This window comes from Scatophagus argus, chromosome 11 (genome assembly GCF_020382885.2).
Source record: "Scatophagus argus isolate fScaArg1 chromosome 11, fScaArg1.pri, whole genome shotgun sequence".
NCBI classification, from domain to species: domain Eukaryota; kingdom Metazoa; phylum Chordata; class Actinopteri; family Scatophagidae; genus Scatophagus; species Scatophagus argus.
In genome coordinates this window covers 14,581,862-14,602,575 of record NC_058503.1, presented here as the reverse complement: position 1 = coordinate 14,602,575, position 20,714 = coordinate 14,581,862, and the positions used below count along the sequence as shown (strand labels likewise).

Genomic DNA, 20,714 nt, shown 5'->3' with positions numbered 1-20,714 from the left:
ATATTTAACAATAATTCAGCTCATATGGACCAATCAGAAAGATTTTTAAGACAAGAGTTCACATGTGCTATACGCTGTGTTGTGCAGGTATTAAAAGGTAATTAATGAGTGATTAAGATATAATCATCCTACTCTTCTCTGCAAGGTAATAAAACACATTGCAGGTACACGTATTAAGCACCAAACCAAAATGTTTTGATTAGCTATAACACTGCATACTTTATGTACACCATGGTGCTTTGTGAGCTTTGTTTTGAAAGCTCATCAGTTACCTTATTTGTTACCAGTGAGTCCCACAGCCCCAGGTGAGAAACTGCCCTTAAAATGAATAGTGGGGCAGTTGATAGTCGGCTTCCTTGATGCTACAAATATATTTCATACAAACATTATTAAAGTCAGTGAGTTTTTCTGAACACTGAGTTAATATGACTTTCACCACTGTTTTGGTGAAAATATAAAAGCAGTTCTAAAACTATTCTGAATCAGTATTACCATATGGCTCACACTCTGACATTACAGCGGATGCCTGCGGGTTTTTAAAGTGGTTTGACTTCTTTTGGGTATCACAGAGCTCAGCATTCTGCCTTTGAGCCATGACATTGTGTCATCAGTTTAGCTTATTCCTGACAACTGAAACAGACAGATACCTGACTGAAACTCATGTTGGGCAGAACTGTTAGCATGTGAACAAAACAACCTATTGGATATGAATGGCTTTTTATGTTTACAAAGTCCAAGCAAGAACAAGGACACCACGGATTTTATTGCCTTTATTAGCTCATTTCTGCACTGTTTCTGAGGTTGACTTTAATGTTGCATTTTATGATACCACTCTGACTTTGGTGTTTACTCCTTTCAGTCAATGGACGTCTCATGAGGTGGTTTACATGTATTTAGTTTCTCTGCTCTCCCAAGAGGAAAGGAACTAATAGGGAGGGAGGAGCAGGTCTCATATATATTGCATTTCTTTATAAAGACTTATAATGCCAAAATATCGTGGGTAAGTGCTATGAATGACAGCAAAGTATTTCATTTTTTTAAATCTGTACGTTTTAGTTTGTTAAGGTTCCAATGGGATTCAAAACGAATGTCCATAAAAATACATTAAAAATACATTTTAACAAAGTCTTACTTTGTATTTTAGCATGCATTTAAGTTGAGAATGCACACAAATCCTATTCAGAACAACAAAAATGAATTTACTTGAAGATCACAGTCAATGAAATTTGATGGATTTAGCAAACTTCATATGTTTTCTGGTGTCCAGATATTAATATGGAAAGCATAGCAGTATGATACTGAAAATTCTATGATAAGAAATAACTGTAACAGATCTTCCAAATTATTACATAGGACATACATTTGACACACTGAGACAATTGGATTCTTTCTCAGACTGTTGCTTACCAGAAATGTTCCCACTCAAAACCAACCTGCAAGAAGAATTGTTTAAATTCTGTCATAAGCTGTACATCATGAAGTGATGCTTTAGAAATTACCAAGTGAAACTACATTAGGTTACCTTCATCAGGGGTTCTACTTTCTGAAACATGAGGTGCACATATACTCCAGTACAAAACACTTACAGACTCCAAACAATGAGCAGGGTGGTGGCCTCCTTTTGCATTGTGTGTATGACTGTCAAGCGGATGACCTTATCCTGGTCTCATCAGTAGGTTCTCTGATTACAACTGAGATCAAATCACTATTCACCTTTAGCTGCAGGTATAAAAACGCAGAGTAACACAGTTGTATCCGGCACTACGTCTTCTTACCGATACCTGGACATTGGAGAAGAGAGATAAACTATGGTAAGATGTGACTTGCTAGTCTGTAATTTCAAATGCATTTTAATTAACAATTGCGAGATGTATTTATTCAACAGTGAGCTGATTTTTTCTTAATTAAGCTGCAGTAGTCACAAAATTCTGTTAGGCAGAAATGTGGAAAGTAAACAGATGCTTCTGGTAACTGAGCCGTGTTGATCACTCTCTGCAGCGCGAGTGTATCTCCATTCATGTGGGCCAAGCTGGGGCTCAGATTGGCAATGCATGTTGGGAGCTGTACTGTCTGGAACATGGGATCCAGCCAGATGGACAGATGCCAAGTGACAAAATTACTGGAGGAGGAGATGACTCCTTCAACACTTTCTTTAGTGAAACAGGAGCAGGGAAACATGTTCCCAGAGCCATCTTTGTTGACCTGGAACCAACTGTCATTGGTCAGTACCTCAGCTGATGTTATATATCATACACTCTATGCTGTAAGATGTTTTCTTTTGTATTTCTGCAGTTTTATTATTAACTTAAGCTTTACTTATTTAATAAATCTATCATGATTGTCTTGTTCTCCAGATGAGGTGCGCACAGGAACTTACCGGCAGTTGTTCCACCCTGAACAGCTGATTACAGGAAAGGAGGACGCTGCCAACAACTACGCCCGTGGACACTACACCATTGGGAAGGAAATCATTGATCTTGTTCTGGACAGGACCCGTAAACTGGTGAGACAGTCTTAAGAATGCTGAGGGTGCATGTTTGTGCTGTATTGATTTTTTTCCCCTTTGCTCTACTAAATGATTAAAGGATAAAAGAGTTCATTTTTAAATTGTTCATCTTTCAGGCTGATCAGTGCACTGGTCTACAGGGATTTCTAATCTTCCACTCCTTTGGTGGAGGCACTGGCTCTGGTTTCACATCCCTGCTGATGGAGAGACTCTCTGTTGATTATGGCAAAAAGTCTAAGCTTGAGTTTGCCATCTACCCAGCACCTCAGGTCTCCACAGCTGTAGTGGAGCCTTACAACTCCATCCTGACCACCCACACCACCCTGGAGCACTCGGACTGTGCCTTCATGGTGGACAACGAGGCCATCTACGACATCTGCCGCAGGAACCTTGATATTGAGAGGCCAACTTACACCAACCTGAACAGGCTGATTGGCCAGATTGTGTCTTCAATCACAGCTTCCCTTCGCTTTGATGGAGCCCTGAATGTTGACCTGACAGAGTTCCAGACCAACTTGGTGCCCTACCCTCGTATCCACTTCCCTCTGGCCACCTATGCTCCAGTCATCTCCGCTGAGAAAGCCTACCATGAGCAGCTGTCTGTTGCTGACATCACAAACACCTGCTTCGAGCCAGCCAACCAGATGGTGAAGTGTGATCCTCGTCACGGTAAATACATGGCCTGCTGTCTGCTGTACCGTGGTGATGTGGTGCCCAAAGATGTCAACTCTGCCATCGCTGCCATCAAAACCAAACGCACCATCCAGTTTGTGGACTGGTGCCCCACAGGCTTCAAGGTGGGCATCAACTACCAGCCTCCAACTGTGGTTCCTGGAGGAGACCTGGCCAAAGTGCAGAGGGCTGTGTGCATGCTGAGCAACACCACAGCCATCGCCGAGGCCTGGGCCCGCCTCGACCACAAGTTTGACCTCATGTATGCCAAGAGAGCCTTTGTCCACTGGTATGTTGGGGAGGGCATGGAGGAGGGAGAGTTTGCAGAAGCCAGGGAGGATATGGCTGCCCTGGAGAAGGATTATGAAGAGGTGGGGACTGACAACATAGGGGAAGATGATGAAGGAGAGGAATATTGACTTTCCTAAGGCCTGCATTTAAACTAGAGTAAACGGATACTTTTGATAGCTTATTTTAAAATGGGGCAGTGAAGAAGAAAGTATTGACTATATGAATAAACCGACAACAATACAGTTCTAGTAAGAAAAAAATCGTGACAATAAAACAAAATTTCTCTTAAAATAAGTTGCACCACAAGGGACTTGGACATTTTGTGTAAACAAACCAAATCCAGAATCTTTACTGCATATTGTGAAGCTTGAGAACATGAGGGTTACATTTCACATTTGAACATCAGCTTACATTTAAACATTAGCATGCATTTAAACATTAGTTCTTGTTTTGGGCCTTTAAATGACTTTTTCCTGATGTCCTCTATCAGACTGAGAAACTTAGACCAAACCCTCTCTTTTGTGCACCTCCCCCCACTATCCTCTCCCATGTGGAATGCAAGTTATGAAAGGGCTCCTATGTCAGTCTCTATATACCATTCAGCTGTGACTCAATGAGAGCAGGAGAGAGAGAGAAATAACTGACGAGCTCACTGACTGGTGTTGTTTGTGCAGCTCACACTCAGACACTGGCTTGCAGCAACAGTTATGAGCTCCATGCTTCTGTAAGAGGACTGTTGAAAAATTGTACCAAGGATATGCAGACACTGATGGCTTCAACAATTTGTTTTGTCTTTTAACTTTTACATTTCAGTTTCCAATGTAAACTTTCTCTGAATTTGCAGATTAAACTGAACCCCTGCATTGTTGCCATGTCATTTGTGTCTTGTAAAGTACACAGTAAAGTGCACATTTTTCTGCTTGTTTTTATACATGTTGAATGTTTGAGCTTCACTGCATAAGCTGATGTGCAGAGTTCGACACTATAATCCTTTTCGCATTCATCTACTGAAAGCGTAAATTTTGCTCAGTGAAAATCTGATTTTAAGGGGCAGGTTTGCAAGCATGATTTGTGACACCAAAAAACAATTTGGAGGCAAATACTCGACTTTCAAAAGTGTAATGTGAAAACCTGAGCCTTCAGTGCACACACACACACCGTGAATGATGTTTACAATGAAGCAGCAAACACCTGCTGTCTGGCAGGAACTTTAGAAATGAACATAATTTACATGTTCATATCATCTTGTTTTTGAACATTGAAGAGGATATCAGACATTATTGTTTGTAGTAGACTATCTGCATAGCAATATCATAATAGTATGTTTGTAGAAGAATATACGCGTAATGGATTTTTCCATTTTCCGCATATCTTTCCCCTTATCATTACAGTATCTCAGGAAGCAAACCAGAGTTGCAGTTGGACTCAATATAACAGCCAGTGGATAAACCAAAGCCACGTCTCTTTCGCCTCATAGACCAACTTAGCGGTTCTGCGACTGTAGTCCGACCGGTCCGCTGCTGCCATCAGCTCCGGGGAATGAATGCCCGGTGATCATTTGACGTGCATTCACCAACACAACAAACTTAAAGCTTCCTGTACAAGTAAACAAACTCTGCATAGTCCCTCACTGCAAACGGTCGCAGTCGCTCAATTACACACACTCACAAGACGTGAAAATGGGGGTAACAATGAATATAAAGAAGCATATAAAGAAAGAGGTTTGTTTTTACGCACATATTATCTTCAAGATAGAAACGTAGCGGCGAATAACAAGACAGATGTGTTAGGGACATTCCCCCTTTTTTTTATTTCCTCATTTTTTTTTTTTTTTAAATTGCTGTTCCCTCCCGCCGATGAGCTATGCAGCTGCTGGCTGTGCTTTCCATCCTGCCCCCTCCACATCCTTGCCTATATAAGCCCTGACTCTCCCTCTCCTCCGCACTTCTGCCTTCTGTCTGAATCCTCAACGTCGGTCGAAGGACGAGCAGACAAAATGGTGAGTAACAGCCCAGCTGCTGACGTAGGCTCGTAGAAATTTCACATCTCTCTTTCCCTCAGCCTCCCTTTGTTTCTGTGTCTCGGCGTTATGCGGAGATGAAGGTTGTAGATCCAAAGGGAGCTTGGTCGTTTTGTGTAACAGTAGTTTGGAGCTTCATTTATGCAGTGAAACTTCTTAAGGCTTGTCTGTTGAGAATTTAAGGAGATGAATACGCTGGGATAGTCACATATGACCTCAGGGGTCCACAAGTCATTTTTCTGGTCTTGGACAATTTAGGTCAGATGACACATACTTTATGATTAACACAGCTTTGTCATTTTCATACTTGTTTGATGTACTAGAGATAGTCATAAAGTAGGAAACATATGAAGATAAATGGAAAATATTAGTCTGAATCATGTTTGTCGAAGAATCTTAGTATTCTTGACTAAAAAGGAGTGATTGGGGTAACCGTGGCAGTAGATGGGTGGATAGAAAGACCAGAGGAGTGGTCTGGCCTGGGCTGTAGGAGTTCATTGGCAGCCATTTTGAAGCTGCTGTTAGGAGTTTTTGGTTTGAGAGAGATGTAGAGAGAGAGAGAGAGGGAGGGAGCCGTCCCTGACTGTGACACAGCACTATGCAGCTGGACAGGATGGGGGAGGAGAGAGAGACACAAAAGTGGAGGAGATAAGGAAAGGGAGGAGGCACAGGATGAAGAAGAGAGGGGGGAAGGTTTTTTTCCATCTTCTTGAGGCATGCCCTTCCTGTCTGCTGTGTAGTGCCTTGGTTTTTGTTCCACTTCTGTGAAGGGAAACACCATAAAAATGGTTCTCAGGCAAAAGAGGGAGGGGTCTTTTTTTTCCTGCCCACATTTTCTGGATTCTGTTCTTACAACCCATAGGGCTGACTCTGGTCAGTCTAATAAGTGCTTTCATTTAAATGCTGGCTCTCTCGTGCGCAGTTTTAGCAGATGAAAGCTTTGACACACTGCTCTGGCATGCAGTATGCAGCATTCAGTGTGTTCCTTCTTTCTCTGTTTACTGTGCATGACACCAAAGATGGTGATCACACAGGAAGTTCAAACAAAGGGACATGGGTGCCATACAGTAGATGTTTGATTTTCAAAGTTCTTTTTCCCAAATAATATGAAACTACACTAACTGCACATACAGTACTTGTGACCTGACATACAATGGTGCACAGTGTCATAGTACTGGTCAGGTACTTGTCAGTGCTGATGGGAGTTATCTGCAAGCCACTGATGTTGGGCCAGACATAAAAAGGCAAATACAGTAATGCTGTCATTTGAATAGTAAATGTATGACTGATAACACAGTAACCAGCAGCCCTAAAAAATACTCTCCCCTCTTTTCTGCAGCGTGAGTGTATTTCTATGCATGTCGGCCAAGCCGGAGCCCAAATGGGCAATGCATGCTGGGAGCTGTACTGTCTGGAACATGGCATCCAGCCAGATGGACAGATGCCCAGTGACAAAACTATTGGAGGAGGAGACGACTCCTTCAACACCTTCTTCAGTGAGACGGGAGCAGGAAAGCATGTTCCCAGAGCCATCTTTGTTGACTTGGAACCCACTGTCATTGGTCAGTAGTGTGTAAATTGCCTTTAAATAAACTTACACAGGAAGTTATATGTTTTCTCATTTTGGAAAAAAAAAAGCAAAACATTCTAGTTCCATTGCATATTACTTCGCCTTCATTCTTTATTTTAATTTGTGTAGAAATATAACCACCACACTTAAAATCCATGAACCAAGTTGGGACTTCACAACTTTAAATTCTTAAAACACAAGGTACACTTAATGTATACTGATGATACTCTATACTTCAGCTGAGAACAAAGTATTATAGCTTAAAATGCTTTGTAACATATAATTACAGTATGTGAAAATATATATTTTAAAAATTCATACCATGGACTTTAGCTCTTAGTCGTGTTCTCGATTTTTCCTTTCATAGATGAGGTGCGTACAGGAACTTACCGGCAGTTGTTCCACCCTGAACAGCTGATCACAGGAAAGGAGGATGCTGCCAACAACTACGCCCGTGGACACTACACCATTGGGAAGGAAATCATTGATCTGGTTTTGGACAGGACTCGGAAATTGGTGAGAGTTTAGTAAGTTTTGTTGGACAGGTTTAACGTTTGGGCAGACTGGACTTTGGTTAAAAAAAGAAGCTATTTTGCAGATTAAAGAAAAATGGAGTCAAGTTTTGGAAGAAATGGTCAGGATCGTGATTTTTTTTATGTGATGTCTTTGAGGTTGTACAGCTGGAATTGGATTTTAACTAACTGAGGCAAAATTTCCTTTCAGGCTGATCAGTGCACTGGTCTGCAGGGGTTTCTAATCTTCCACTCCTTTGGTGGAGGCACTGGCTCTGGTTTCACATCCCTGCTGATGGAGAGACTCTCTGTTGATTATGGCAAAAAGTCTAAGCTTGAGTTTGCTGTCTACCCAGCACCTCAGGTCTCCACAGCTGTGGTGGAGCCTTACAACTCCATCCTGACCACCCACACCACCCTGGAGCACTCGGACTGTGCCTTCATGGTGGACAACGAGGCCATCTACGACATCTGCCGCAGGAACCTTGATATTGAGAGGCCAACTTACACCAACCTGAACAGGCTGATTGGCCAGATTGTGTCTTCAATCACAGCTTCCCTTCGCTTTGATGGAGCCCTGAATGTTGACCTGACAGAGTTCCAGACCAACTTGGTGCCCTACCCTCGTATCCACTTCCCTCTGGCCACCTATGCTCCAGTCATCTCCGCTGAGAAAGCCTACCATGAGCAGCTGTCTGTTGCTGACATCACCAATGCTTGTTTTGAGCCAGCCAACCAGATGGTGAAGTGTGATCCTCGTCACGGTAAATACATGGCCTGCTGTCTGCTGTACCGTGGTGATGTGGTGCCCAAAGATGTCAACTCTGCCATCGCAGCCATCAAAACCAAACGCACCATCCAGTTTGTGGACTGGTGCCCCACAGGCTTCAAGGTGGGCATCAACTACCAGCCTCCAACTGTGGTTCCTGGAGGAGACCTGGCCAAAGTGCAGAGGGCTGTGTGCATGCTGAGCAACACCACAGCCATCGCCGAGGCCTGGGCCCGCCTCGACCACAAGTTTGACCTCATGTATGCCAAGAGAGCCTTTGTCCACTGGTATGTTGGGGAGGGCATGGAGGAGGGAGAGTTCTCCGAGGCCAGAGAAGATATGGCTGCCCTGGAGAAGGATTATGAAGAGGTTGGCACTGACAGCATGGGAGAGGAGGATGAAGAGGGAGAGGAATACTGAAGGGCCTAACATCATCCAGGCTTCACAATCACCATTCCAAAAGTTATCATGAAAGTAACACATTCCCAGCAACATTCTGATAACCTGTGGTGGTAATAAATCAGTATTATTAATAAAAAAAAATTCTCATGAACCTTTTAAATGAGCTTGTGATCATTTCAAAATTCTTCCAGTATAGCCTAAAAGTCAATTTAGCAAATATTTGATTGTAAATTGCTAACAAAACAACAGTAAAATGCCTTATTACTGATAAGCCTTTGTGCAGATTAATGAGCTACACATTAACTCTTACGAATGACAAATTAAACCTGTCTTTCAGAAAGGAAACTGATGGCATTAGCACTGTGAGAAGAGTAACTGTACACAATGTACATAGACAAAACATATGGGCAAAACAAAATCATTATGATCACCGGAGTAAACATAAATTCTATGCTGTAGGCTACATTTTGCTATTGCTAATGTTATTTGCTATCCATACAGGGAATTTTCCAGCTGAACTTAAGAGTGTGTTTGCATTCACTTCCCATTCATTTGCAAAGGAAGCTCTAGGATTTGGCAGGTTCCTGCCTTTTTTGTGCCATGTCTGTGATCAGCTGCAAAGTATGTAATGGGCTGGGCTGGGCTGGGCTGGCCTGTCAGGCCTACCTGCAATTCCTTCCATCAGCCACCAGATGGGAGCAGTGTGACCAGCCAGTAAAGTTGTGCTGGTTGGCTTAGTTAGCAGACTGTAGCCTGTATGATCAGTCCAAATGACTAAGACATTACATAATAAGCTCATCTTGTGATCCTGACCAAAGAAGTCACACAGTGAACTAAAAGTCTGCTTTCTGGTAAGTTATGCTTGCGTGGTCTGCTAAATATAAATGAGCCTTCTGCTCTCACCTAAGCACAAGATCTCCAAGGGCCCTCTTATGACTGCTGTATTATTATATATGGACACACTTATCTGTGGTTATTATCAGTACGAGAGGAATTGTTTTTATTCCTTTATTTGAATAGACGTTTTACCGCAGTGTAGGGTATAAGTCTTTTTTTAAATTACAGAACTACCATCAGGCTACTTAAAATATCAAAAGTATAGGCAGCCTACCCATTACGCTATGCAGCGCAATCGTCCTTGTCAGAATAAAGTTATAGGCCTGTCATGCGATTATTTTTTAGTCTAGTAAGTTTTAGGTGCTCGATGTCGGTCTAATTCTAACTACTAATACGCCCTGTGTTCTTGAGTGCATAACAGGCCAATTTCTAAACTTTCCTCATGACTGGCAATTTCAAGCTTTAAAGCAATATGGCTGTCAGATAAAAAGAGAGTAGGTATCCCTGACTGCCATCAGAAACTGCTGGTTTTTGCTGGTTAAAACGCGTTATCTCAGAGAAACAGGCGGACTTTAGGACAAGGCTGGTGACGTTTCCGAATGCTGGTATTTTCTAGACGCTCTATTTTCTTCTCTCGGCTGAGGGTGACGTCGAGCGGGCGGATACACACAACACACAGCGTTAACTTGCTCAGCTGAGTTGCCAAGTCTGTTTAGAATCCGCGAGTTTGGGCTGAATTTTTTTTTCATGAAGTCGTATAAATAAAAGCACGTGTTTCGCATTTGGGGGCTTGTTGAAGATATGGTTCCTTGTTAGGAAAACCTCACATGACCGGGCCTCCATAAGCTGCTGTCCACGGGATAAAGACCTGAAATTCACTTACCAACACGGCTACGAGGTTAGTCCAACTGTATTCTGAGTTTGGATGTGCTAAAAGGGAGTGTGTTAATTTCTGTTATTGTTTTATTGTGCGTGCGAGTCAGGTCGGTGTGCTCCATCCTTATGAATTTTGGAAAAATATAAAATTGACCCTCCCGTTTGTATATAAATAATTAGTTAACACAGTGGACGTATAGGTTGTTTGTTTTTATTTCTAAACACATATTTCGTCTTAGAAGGCGGCAATCACATAAGTCTGTCAGTAGTCAACTTGTACTCATTACTGAATAATGTTTTACAAGTTGTCAGCATCACCTAAAATACAAGAGTAACTACCAAAATAATACGAATAAATTTTGTTTTTTGCTTTTAAAAGTCCCTTCGGTTTCATTTTAGTATTTTGCTGGCTCATCGGCCTGTTTACATAGAGGCAGTTATCCTGTTAATAAGTATTGTTATCGGGTTTATTTGGGGTTTATTTTCAAAGCTGCGGTTCCTTGTTTTTTATCGCGAGAGTTGGAGACGGGGATCATGGATTATACCGCAGAGGTGTAGCGGAACACTGTGGGCATATTGTTATCAATTACTTGGGTCCTAGAGGTGCAAAGTCAGAAGAAGAAAGAAAGAGGAGCTTGTTCATGCGCCTGTCACGAAGAGGAGTGGGAGGCACCGCGGTCATAACTGACTCATTGTCGCTTCAAACCGGTGAACAAACGGATAAACTGCCCAGACTAACGGCAGGTCCAAAGCTTCAGCTCGTCGTGACAAGTTGCGGTTACCCGCAGTCATCAGACCGTGGAAATATCGTGTCATCCAAAATAACTAAATCAGGTTAATGGTAATGTTAATGGCACACACTTTAATACAGACAAGCACCTGTTCCTGCAACTGCATCTGTCCGTGTGTCTAAGTTTGTGTAGGCCTACACTGTCATGTCAGCAGCAGTTGTTAGATGCCATGGCACTAGAAATAACATCGTAATAATTCTTGTGTGAGCGCATGACTGTTCCCGAGGGGACGTAGAAAGTTAAGTTTAGTTATTTTACCTCAGTTTGGAAGTCCCCCTTCAGACCCGAAACTGCTGTAGTCCACTAATGGGACTGGCATGTGGTCTTTGTGGCTATAATGGAATCACTGACCATATTAAGGGGTTATTAATCATTTCAAGGACATTTCTTGGTCGTTGCACTTTGAAATATTTGGCTCAAAACATAACACTTTAACCTTATTCGGACATCCATCATATGTGCACATCCCTTCTATAGATAATTTAGTTTGTGCAGTTAGTTCATTTTGTGTTGTTGTTTTTTTTCCTGCACACAAAAGAAGCCTTCCTTATACCTCCTTGTACCCTACAGTTCAACTGCTACACCCTAAAATCTTAATTAACAGGGGTTTTTTATAGTAGCTGTACAGGACTATATTGACAAATGGATAGATGTAAGAAATCAACAGTTCATGAGTCATTGTTTGTGTGATACATGATGACTCATTCCTGTAACTCTTTGTAGCGAATGGCTGAAGCTTTGAGGAGCATCTCTTGTCAATGCCGATCACATGTTAGCTGAACTTGATATGCCTTAAATAAAATTATGTTGTCTTATTGTTTGTTTGTTTGTTTTTTTAAAATGTAAATAAACATCTACAGACAGTAGAAGTCGTCCTAGATGTAGCAGAACTAGCAGGATAGTGAGTCCAGTGAGACTTGGATCTACTCCTAACAGGAAACTGTTGTATTAACCTTTCAGGGGTGTTGTGGTGAGCAGTGACAGGACGCATTATGGTGGATTACTATAATATCCTGGGAGTGCCCAGAACAGCTTCTCAGGACGACATCAAGAAGGCGTGAGTATTCTGGGAGTCTATCTCAAGTGTATAATAACTCTTTACCTTAAATCATTAAGCGGTATTTCACCTGAAAAGGCTGTAAAATTCAGTTCGTGAGACTATATTTGAAATGTAGCTTCACTTGGCCAGATTATATAAGCCTTGAAACAAGCTGCATCTAAACAAGTAGTTTCTTTATGAGTCTGGATTTTACGAACTTTAGGCCACATTTGACCTTTATTTCAAATAAAAACATTCTCATTATAGACATGACAGGACACCGAAACTACTATATGTCATTATGCATTGTAGCTAAGCCCATAAATAGAGATATGGAATCTACTAGTATGAAAAATGCAAATTTCTCAAAAATATGCAGTGATGTCTTATTTTCCGGAGCATATTTGCTTGAATGTGTGAACCAGTGTTTTTTTTTGTATTTTTGTATTGTGTGATCAGGTACAGGAAACTGGCACTGAAATGGCATCCAGACAAAAACCCAGACAACAAGGAAGAAGCAGAGAGGAAGTTCAAAGAGGTGGCTGAGGCCTATGAAGTCCTCTCTGACAGTAAGTCAGGACAGTGTGTATCTTTCTATTTATGTACAATATGTGTGTGTGCGCCAGTGACATGACTGGCAGTTGATGTGTGCTGATGCTGCGAGAGTCTGATGTCAGGCTGCACAGAGAGGAACTTAATTCACAGAACCCTTACATCTAATAGCTGTATTTTAATTGAATTTAATTCATGTCTGCATGTGTTTGAATGAGGTAAAGACAGAGGTGTGCTCTGGTAATTGTGGGCTTTTATTCCATCACTAAATTGTACTCTGTTTTTCTACTACAGAAAGTAAACGTGATGAATATGACAGATATGGAAGTGGCAGAATGCGACGCCCAGGTAAATAAAAACCTGTTGCAATGAGATTTTGTTGCATCCATTCTCTTTCTTTTTCTTGTTTTTTCTCCCTTTTCCTCCTTCCCATTTTGCTACACCTTTCATATGATTTCATCTCTGCCCTGCCATGGTCCCCCCCCCCCCCCCCGTGTTTTTCTACATCTACTCCTTCTCCCTCTCTTTCCTCTCCTTCATTGCTCTTCACCTGCCTGACCTGAAAATGTAATTTTCCAGGTTCCTCCAGCTCAGACTTTTCATCAGATTTCCCAGGATTCACTTTCACATTCCGCAGTCCAGATGAGGTGTTCAGAGAGTTTTTTGGTGGACAGGATCCCTTCGCTAGCTTATTTGGTAAGTCATGTATGTACATGTATGTTGAGTTTTATTAACATTTTTATGCATTCATACTGGTGATGCCTGTGGCCAGAAACATTATATTTTCAGATTGTTTGTTTGCCCGTGTGTCCTTATGTCTCATGTTCATGAACGCTATATCTAAAGAATGCTTTGAGTCCACTTGGCTTGTAGGATGAACTGATGTTCATCCTGTTCAACTCCATATCCCAGAGACAGAAGGTCAGATACTGAAATAGGGGAACTAATCTTGGGTTCTCACCTTGAAACTGCTGATTGTATAATTCTTCTGTGCTGCAGGGCTCAAGATGCGTGTGAAGCATCATCATTTTAGAGTTTTTAGGCTCTTTTTTTCTAACATCCATATTTAAAATGTCTAGTCCACCACAAGCTCACTGGTCTTGCTGATATTGAGCTTTAGGTGTTTGCACCATGAGGGAAAGTCAGTAATTACACATATTTAATTATAATTAAAAGTAATTCTGAGTGTCTCTCTTTTCTCCTCTCGTTCAGATGACTTTCCTTCCTTTGAAGGCTCGTCCTCTCACCTCGGGCCCAGTCGGTTCTTTTCTTTTCCTTCAGCTGGTGGTAAATTGTTACATACCGTACATGCTATGTGACTATAATATCCTCCACTATAGCTAATTCTAATTAGACATCATGGCATATCATATTGTGGCCACAAAGTTAAAATCACTGGCTTTTTGGTATAAAATCCATATTAATCTCCATGCAGTCACAGCATTTGTTCTTCAAACTATACTGGACTGGATAACTCATTGTAGACAATAGACTTCTCTATTATTTTGTGTTTATTTTCAAATATATCTCTAGCCGGACTGAGGTTCTGTAATGATGCATCAAAATTAATCAGCCTCTTCTTGTCTTCTGCTTTCCTTTGCTGATCATCTTCAGTTGACTTTACCTCCTTCTCCTCTTCCTTTGGTGGTCTTGAAGGGATGGACAGCATGGGTGGAGGGATGTGCAACTTCAAATCAGTTTCTACCTCCACTCGCATCATAAATGGCAAACGCACCACCACCAAGAAGTACGTAATACCATCCTCAGAAATGTTACCCCACATGAGAACAATAGCATTTTGAAATACAATTCAGTGATGAAAATATACAGTACATTGCAGGGACACCCTCCCCAACAATCAGACATGCTCAAAATGTTCCATCAGCATATTGATCTAAAAATACGAATTAACAATTACTATGACACAGTGCTGAACCACATATTGCAATCCAAAATAATCATCAACAAATTGTATTGTCACAACAACAAATTGCCATTATTATTACTACCAATTGTAGTACTACACTGTACCACGGTTCTGTGTGCGGTTTGTCCAAGTATTGTTGCCATACCCCAGCAGAAGCAGGTGCTCGACTGCAGGTGGGAGGGCACGCTCACTGTCAAACTCCGATAGTAGACAAATAATAGATAATAGATATTGATAATATTTAGAATAGATAATAATAGACTAATCCAAAACATGTCATACTTGCAGTTTTATTTTCCCATTTTAATATGACTGTGTTTTGCCTACAGGATAAAGGAGAATGGGCAGGAAAGAGTAGAGATTGAGGAGGATGGGGTGTTAAAGAGTGTCCTAATTAATGGTAAGACCACACGTACCAAATTTTGGTGCTTCCACAGAAGAGGCCTACAGTATCTCGAAATGATACCACATACCTCAAAATAGGAGTAAGAGATCCAACAAGAACAGGAACTATTCAGTTCAATTCAAAAACACTTGTCCCCAGGGGGCAATTTAATTTTGTTTTGGTGACATCCCTGCAGAATGTTGATTTTGTCTCTCTTATTACTTGTACATTTCTGCATGTGTGCGCGTATATCACTCCAAGTTGCCTGTACATATACACACCTGTGTTGATGTGTGTATTGTTCCCAGGCGTGAACGATGAAATGGCCCTTGCACTGGAGCTGAGTCGACGGGAGGGACAGAAGCCATCGCTTGCCGAATCTGACAGATCCCGCCCCAACGCTTACTCTGCAGCCACACATAGGTCAGTTAGCTCTGCCCCCTTCTACAACTACGGGGTTGCGGCAGACAGCGAGGATGATGAAGAAGACGAAGACCTTCAGATGGCTTTGGCGTGCAGCCTGTCAGAAATGGAAGCCCAGCAGAGGGCAGCTGCTACTGACTTCATATCAGGTGCCGGGGGTAGGGGCAGAGCCAGGGTTGTTAAGAATGAGGTTGGTAGTGACAAGTTTGTTGCAGGGGAAAGCGATGCAGAGGGTCAGTTTAAAATGGGCTCAGGGCCTGAAGGTAGATGGGAAAATAAGGGAAATGGAACCATGAAGCCAGGCTTCTCGCCTGACTCAAACACGGCTTCCAGCAGTATGTCGGCAAGCAGTGAGCAAGAGTATGAACCTCCCATAAAAAATAGTGATGGCAGTGTGAAAAAGAAAAAGAAGTGCGGGTGTATTGTGTGCTGATGCCGTGTGTGTGTGTATGTGTGTGTGTGTATTTGGGATGCCTTATTCTTCATACTTACCTCAGTGTTGTGCCTACAGCCAGACTTTAATATAATGAGATTATAATGATGTGACTATTAATTTGAAACAGTGCCTCACCTGATCACAAAGCTCTCATGCAGTCTTAACAGTGTTTTCCCATATGATCTGCCAAGACAGTTAAAAGTTAAATAAGTTGCATATATGAGACTTGAACACTAATATAGCAGCAGACAACTAAAGACACTAATGCCATGTTCAGAAAGAAAGCTAAGTTTTGCCTTGTGTGTTTGAAGCTGGGATCATTTGTGTTTATTAGCCCACAACAGCTAGAGTACCTAGACAAACTAGGTCTGTGTGTGTTTGTTTTCAGTTTAGCCTCTGACTGGACTCAGCACTCATGAGAGTGCTCCCTCCTGTCTCGCTTCTTCTTCCCCCTCTCCTCTCTGTGCATACATTTCCCCTCCATTCAGTGGTCAACATTGACTGCTTCTCCGTGGCTCCCTGTTGCAGAGAGGTTAAGAAGGGAGAGTGAAGATAAGTCCAGTAAACAGCTCTCGATCAGAGCAGAAACCATTGTGACTTTGGTGGTTGAGTCCCCCAGAAGCTGCCGCTCAGCTACAGCTCTCTTCAGAGCTACCTGGATTTAGGTGAGATGACAGATTGAAGACGTAGCTGCTTACCACGCTGAATGTGTTACTAATGTACAGCTGGGAAAATTTGAATTAAGGATTTATTTTGACCAAACCAGGGTTGGTAAGACTAGCTAAAATGTTTTGATCCTGTCAGGTTTGACTGAAGCGTGTTTTATAACGATTATGAAAGGTAAAATTACTGTTTATCAATGGTGTTTGGTGACTTTGAGGAGAACAATACCAGCCCATTCTCATCCCTGGTTACCAGATACAGCTACTTTGTTGTGCTACACACAGGCAGGAAGGTGACATATTGTGCTGTTGCTCTGATTGTCGAACAGTCAATCAGAGTATGAGACAATCAGAGTATGAGTGTGTGCATCAGAGATACATTAAAGCCTGGTTGGCATCACACCCAGATGCTAAGAGGTACTTTCTGTTAGAGATGAGAGGCCAAAAGATCTGCCGAAACAGTGTTATTTCACACACTGAGAATGAGACCAGGCTCATATAGTGGGTCTTTTGTTATGGTGAGGTGTGGCCGATGTCCCCATTTGTTTTGATCAAAGATGCTGGTGCTCTGCTGCGACATCTAGTGGCAGGGAATGGAGCTTTTAAAATGGTGCAAAGTAATACAGAGTATTGCTTCAGAATGTATGTAAATTTTCTGAATATTAATGTAGATTGAAAACAGTGGATAAAGAGTGATTTATTAAGCGGTAGTGATGTAAATCTCAGTATGCTTACGTGTGTGTGTGCTTGTGTGTGTGTGTGTGTGTGTGTGTGTGTGTGTGTGTTGAGGTCATTTGAGATCCTGCCATAGAATTTCTCATTTGGACACTCAGTCAGAGGGAATGTATCAGAACTGTGTCACAGACAATAAATCAAAAGCCTAAGTAGGCCATGGAACTCTGGTCATTTCAGGCATGACATAAAAGACTAGTTTGATCCAAAAAGACCTGTGCTTACATAGCTGATGCTTATTTTTAGAATATGTGTAGCAAGTTGTTGAAGCATAGACTCACACACATACCTTGCAGGCCTCCCGGTGAGAATTGTTAAAACCAGTAACTTAGTGTTTACACTGTTGCATGTAGTAAGGAGCTCATTTATCATGAAACCTTTGCCTAAATATCATTATCATATTTTACAAATTATCTTCCAAACCAGTGGCAAGTCACCATATAAATTGTGTGTATTTTGATCCTTTTGGTGCCTTTGCATATTTTTATTACTTTACTTTGCGTTTATCTTGCTTACTTTGTCAGAAAAACAAATGTACTTCCAGCCAAACAAGACTAATTTAATCTCTATCAAATAAAATAAAATTAAAAGTAAAGTACACACCGTGCGCTGAGAGTAAATCTAAATAGTGTTTGTGTTTTCGTTTCCAATCGTGATGTTATATTTTTGCAGTTTAGTCATTCATTTATCTCATTCAGCTGCGGCTGAGATGGCTTTTATGTCCTATTCAAGACCCCAACACGTTTGATGCCATATAAGTTCCCACATTTACACCAGAGTGAGACATACTTTCAAGTTTACAATGTAGTAAATGGTTTTAGGTGGTCGTCTGTGCTCAGTCCTGCTGCCACTGCTGCTGGAAAATTATTAAGCTCGTCTGCCTGAGGTGTAGACGTGTTATGTGGACAGAGAGAGAGAGAGAGAAGAGGACAACTGAATGAAACTCAAATTAAGATGAAAACAAAATTCAATATTTAGTCTGATAATTAGGCCACCTCAACCTGTGAGGCGCACTATAACACTTTCATTCAGAGTGGAATACGAGTTACTGTTTTAAATGTGATTGTTGCTGTATCTGTGCAATCAGGCTGAAAGTAACACAAAGCCCTGTTAGTGCCAAAACACAAGTGTGTTAAAAAAATAATTTCAAGTACACTTCTATAGGAGTACACTTTTCTAATGTATGTAATTTACTCATAGAGCTCGTAGAGCTCATCATGTTATTTGTTATTTGGTTGTCCTAAATTTGTCATGAGTGCTTGATCTGTTTGACTTTGCATGAGTTTTGCTTTCCCCTTTAAAGGGTAGATATCATCACTGGCAAATAAGCACAGCTGTGAGAATATTTAAATATTTAAACCGGTTCAAATAATTTTGAAGCTGAGTTGTTTATCATTTCTCCTCTCTAAACTGTTATTGTGTTTGAAAAGGGAATAAGAGGTAAAGACGTTTCTCTAATATATATATATGCACCTGTATTATTTGTACTACGCTGACATGCCATGTGTTTTTGTTATTTTTATTTTCAGAATGTCAAAGGGGAAATAACAAATAAAGATTGAGCCCAAGAGGAGTTGAGATATTTGATTTTTTTTTACTGATATAAGGCAGTAATAGCTGAATGGATTTTCCACCAATGGCCTCTGATTTTGTGCTGTACTAGTATTACATTTACCACCGCTAATAATAGTGATACATTCGTGATATTAATAAGAAAAATGAACTGCAGTGACGCTTGCCATTGTATTCATTGTGAATGAGTCCTCTTGGGTTTGTTTTCCTGGATCCCTAAATACAACAGTTGTAGGTCAGCTATTTAGAGAAAATAAGGAAATGAGAGTGCTTATAATTTAACTTTAAAGATGATAAGAGCCAAGAGAATTTGTTCGCTATGCTTACATTTGATTTCACTCAGTATGTTCTCCAAGGCAATATGTTCCTGTTTACTTTACACTCCGTCAAAAGCTGTGTGTTGATCATTGAGTTAGCTGTTCATCTCATCTTTCTGCTTATCTCTGCTTCTTAATGTAACATAACAGGAGGGTTAAGCGCTTTAGCGTGTGTGTGGTCATCTAGTTCCTAGTTTTCTAAACCTTATTTTATGTCACACTGTGTTGTGTTGTTGTCAGGATTTCACTGTAACCATTTACTTGAAGAAGTGACAATCTTGTTTTACTGCCAAAAACCAGTGTAGATATCCAGACCTGTTCATGCAGACTGCTTCATGAGGGTGATCCCGGACCAGTCATCAAATATTTTAAACGCACACAGCGCATTATTTTCTCTCACAGTGTGCTATCAAACATTAAACTTTACACCAAGCTCTGCTCCATAAACTGTTCTTCAGCTAGCGATGTGCTGGTACTGTCGTGCCTTGTCATATAATATGTTGAAAATAGATCTCATCCTTACGTCAGAGAAATAAAGCTTTTTTTTTTTTTATTTATACTGTCACAAAACATTATTGTGCAACATGAGTGAGACTTAAGCTGTGATTTTGTCTTACCCTCCCTGCTTCCTGTTTCAGACTCAGACTTCGAGGCCTTCACAAGCTAACTTGAATGGCTGTTGCTGCTCTGTGCCGTAGCCCAGCCCTGAGGTAAAGAACCAGTGTGAACCTGAAGCACCGTGAAAGTTGTTCAGTCAGTCACTTGTCCCGCCCCGTAAGCCCCGTTTAGTTCAGACTGGATCATGAGTCCCATCTTTGTTTGAAGTCATATTTATAACAAGTGATGGCTTAAGTATTTGTATTGCTGATAACGGGTAACGTGTCCTTGTACATCTACTCTTACAGGTCAAAGGTCAATTCCCCATGATGCACTTGTCTCTCTCCACCATGGCGCCTACCTGCTGAATGACACTTAAAGATACAAAAAAAGAAAAGAGAAACAAAAGATGTGTGTTTTGTATGTATGTATGTGTGTGAGTGTGTGTACATACTGCAGCTCAGTGTGGAGCTAAAGACTGGAAACTTTGTAGTCTGAAACCCAATCAAATAGTTTTAATTATCTATGCAGTAACTGACTACTTTTCAGCTGAATTTTAACAGCACCTGCAAGTTGACACTGATGAATACAGTAAATAAAAAATGTTTTCGAAAAGTTTAAAGCAGAGTAATAAAACACTTCCTGCTGAGTACTCTGGATCAGTTGGTGGTAGTTCATCTGTGCAACAGAAAATGTCAAGGTTAATATGACAAAAAGTGATTTAAGCTGAAGAAAATCAGCTTGTAATGCACTTGTTTTTGGCTGTTCCACCCATGTGCTGCAGGGTGTGCAGTCTGAACAACTCTGAAAGTGCTGTAAGTACACT

At 41.2% G+C, this 20,714-nt stretch overlaps 3 protein-coding genes across 13 annotated transcripts; all 3 read left to right on the top strand.

The window, feature by feature from the left end:
• The first annotated feature begins 2,083 nt into the window (after positions 1–2,083).
• LOC124066584 (tubulin alpha chain-like) lies at positions 2,084–3,612 on the top strand. The gene is made up of 3 exons (XM_046403074.1): positions 2,084–2,221; positions 2,355–2,503; positions 2,623–3,612. Exons 1-3 carry the CDS (start codon positions 2,101–2,103, stop codon positions 3,595–3,597), a joined length of 1,245 nt encoding a protein of 414 aa, XP_046259030.1. The 5' UTR covers positions 2,084–2,100; the 3' UTR covers positions 3,598–3,612.
• A 1,704-nt stretch (positions 3,613–5,316) lies between these two features.
• LOC124066583 (tubulin alpha chain) lies at positions 5,317–8,898 on the top strand. The gene is made up of 4 exons (XM_046403073.1): positions 5,317–5,468; positions 6,829–7,051; positions 7,427–7,575; positions 7,783–8,898. The coding sequence occupies exons 1-4, from the start codon at positions 5,466–5,468 to the stop codon at positions 8,758–8,760; spliced, it is 1,353 nt and encodes a 450-aa protein (XP_046259029.1). The 5' UTR covers positions 5,317–5,465; the 3' UTR covers positions 8,761–8,898.
• Positions 8,899–10,192: 1,294 nt separating this feature from the next.
• On the top strand, positions 10,193–20,555 carry dnajb2 (DnaJ heat shock protein family (Hsp40) member B2). 11 transcript variants are annotated; one of them, XM_046403081.1, is made up of 11 exons: positions 10,891–11,296; positions 12,207–12,303; positions 12,745–12,854; positions 13,132–13,185; positions 13,417–13,533; positions 14,050–14,124; positions 14,452–14,584; positions 15,094–15,164; positions 15,458–15,721; positions 16,537–16,673; positions 19,930–19,974. In XM_046403081.1, the coding sequence occupies exons 2-10, from the start codon at positions 12,239–12,241 to the stop codon at positions 16,671–16,673; spliced, it is 1,026 nt and encodes a 341-aa protein (XP_046259037.1). In that variant the 5' UTR covers positions 10,891–11,296; positions 12,207–12,238; the 3' UTR covers positions 19,930–19,974. The 11 variants fall into 11 exon arrangements, 10 of the variants coding, with proteins under 10 accessions (XP_046259033.1, XP_046259035.1, XP_046259036.1 ...); XM_046403085.1 differs by lacking the exon at positions 16,537–16,673 and adding an exon at positions 20,197–20,555 and having other exon boundaries at positions 10,894–11,296; positions 15,458–15,572; positions 19,930–20,001; XR_006844631.1 differs by having other exon boundaries at positions 10,895–11,296; positions 16,497–16,673; positions 19,930–19,975.
• The last annotated feature ends 159 nt before the right edge of the window (positions 20,556–20,714 follow it).

Bases quoted from the DNA above. Each gene is read 5' to 3' on its own strand.
- LOC124066584 (XM_046403074.1), top strand. From the start codon at position 2,101: ATGCCAAGTGACAAAATTACTGGAGGAGGAGATGACTCCTTCAACACT. The intron at 2,222-2,354 runs GTCAGTACCTCA...CTTGTTCTCCAG, and splicing joins CCTGGAACCAACTGTCATTG to ATGAGGTGCGCACAGGAACT. The intron at 2,504-2,622 runs GTGAGACAGTCT...TTCATCTTTCAG, and splicing joins TGGACAGGACCCGTAAACTG to GCTGATCAGTGCACTGGTCT.
- dnajb2 (XM_046403077.1), top strand. From the start codon at position 12,239: ATGGTGGATTACTATAATATCCTGGGAGTGCCCAGAACAGCTTCTCAG. The intron at 13,534-14,049 runs GTAAGTCATGTA...CCTCTCGTTCAG, and splicing joins TCCCTTCGCTAGCTTATTTG to ATGACTTTCCTTCCTTTGAA. The intron at 14,585-15,093 runs GTACGTAATACC...TTTTGCCTACAG, and splicing joins AAACGCACCACCACCAAGAA to GATAAAGGAGAATGGGCAGG.
- LOC124066583 (XM_046403073.1), top strand. The intron at 7,052-7,426 runs GTCAGTAGTGTG...TTCCTTTCATAG, and splicing joins CTTGGAACCCACTGTCATTG to ATGAGGTGCGTACAGGAACT. The intron at 7,576-7,782 runs GTGAGAGTTTAG...ATTTCCTTTCAG, and splicing joins TGGACAGGACTCGGAAATTG to GCTGATCAGTGCACTGGTCT.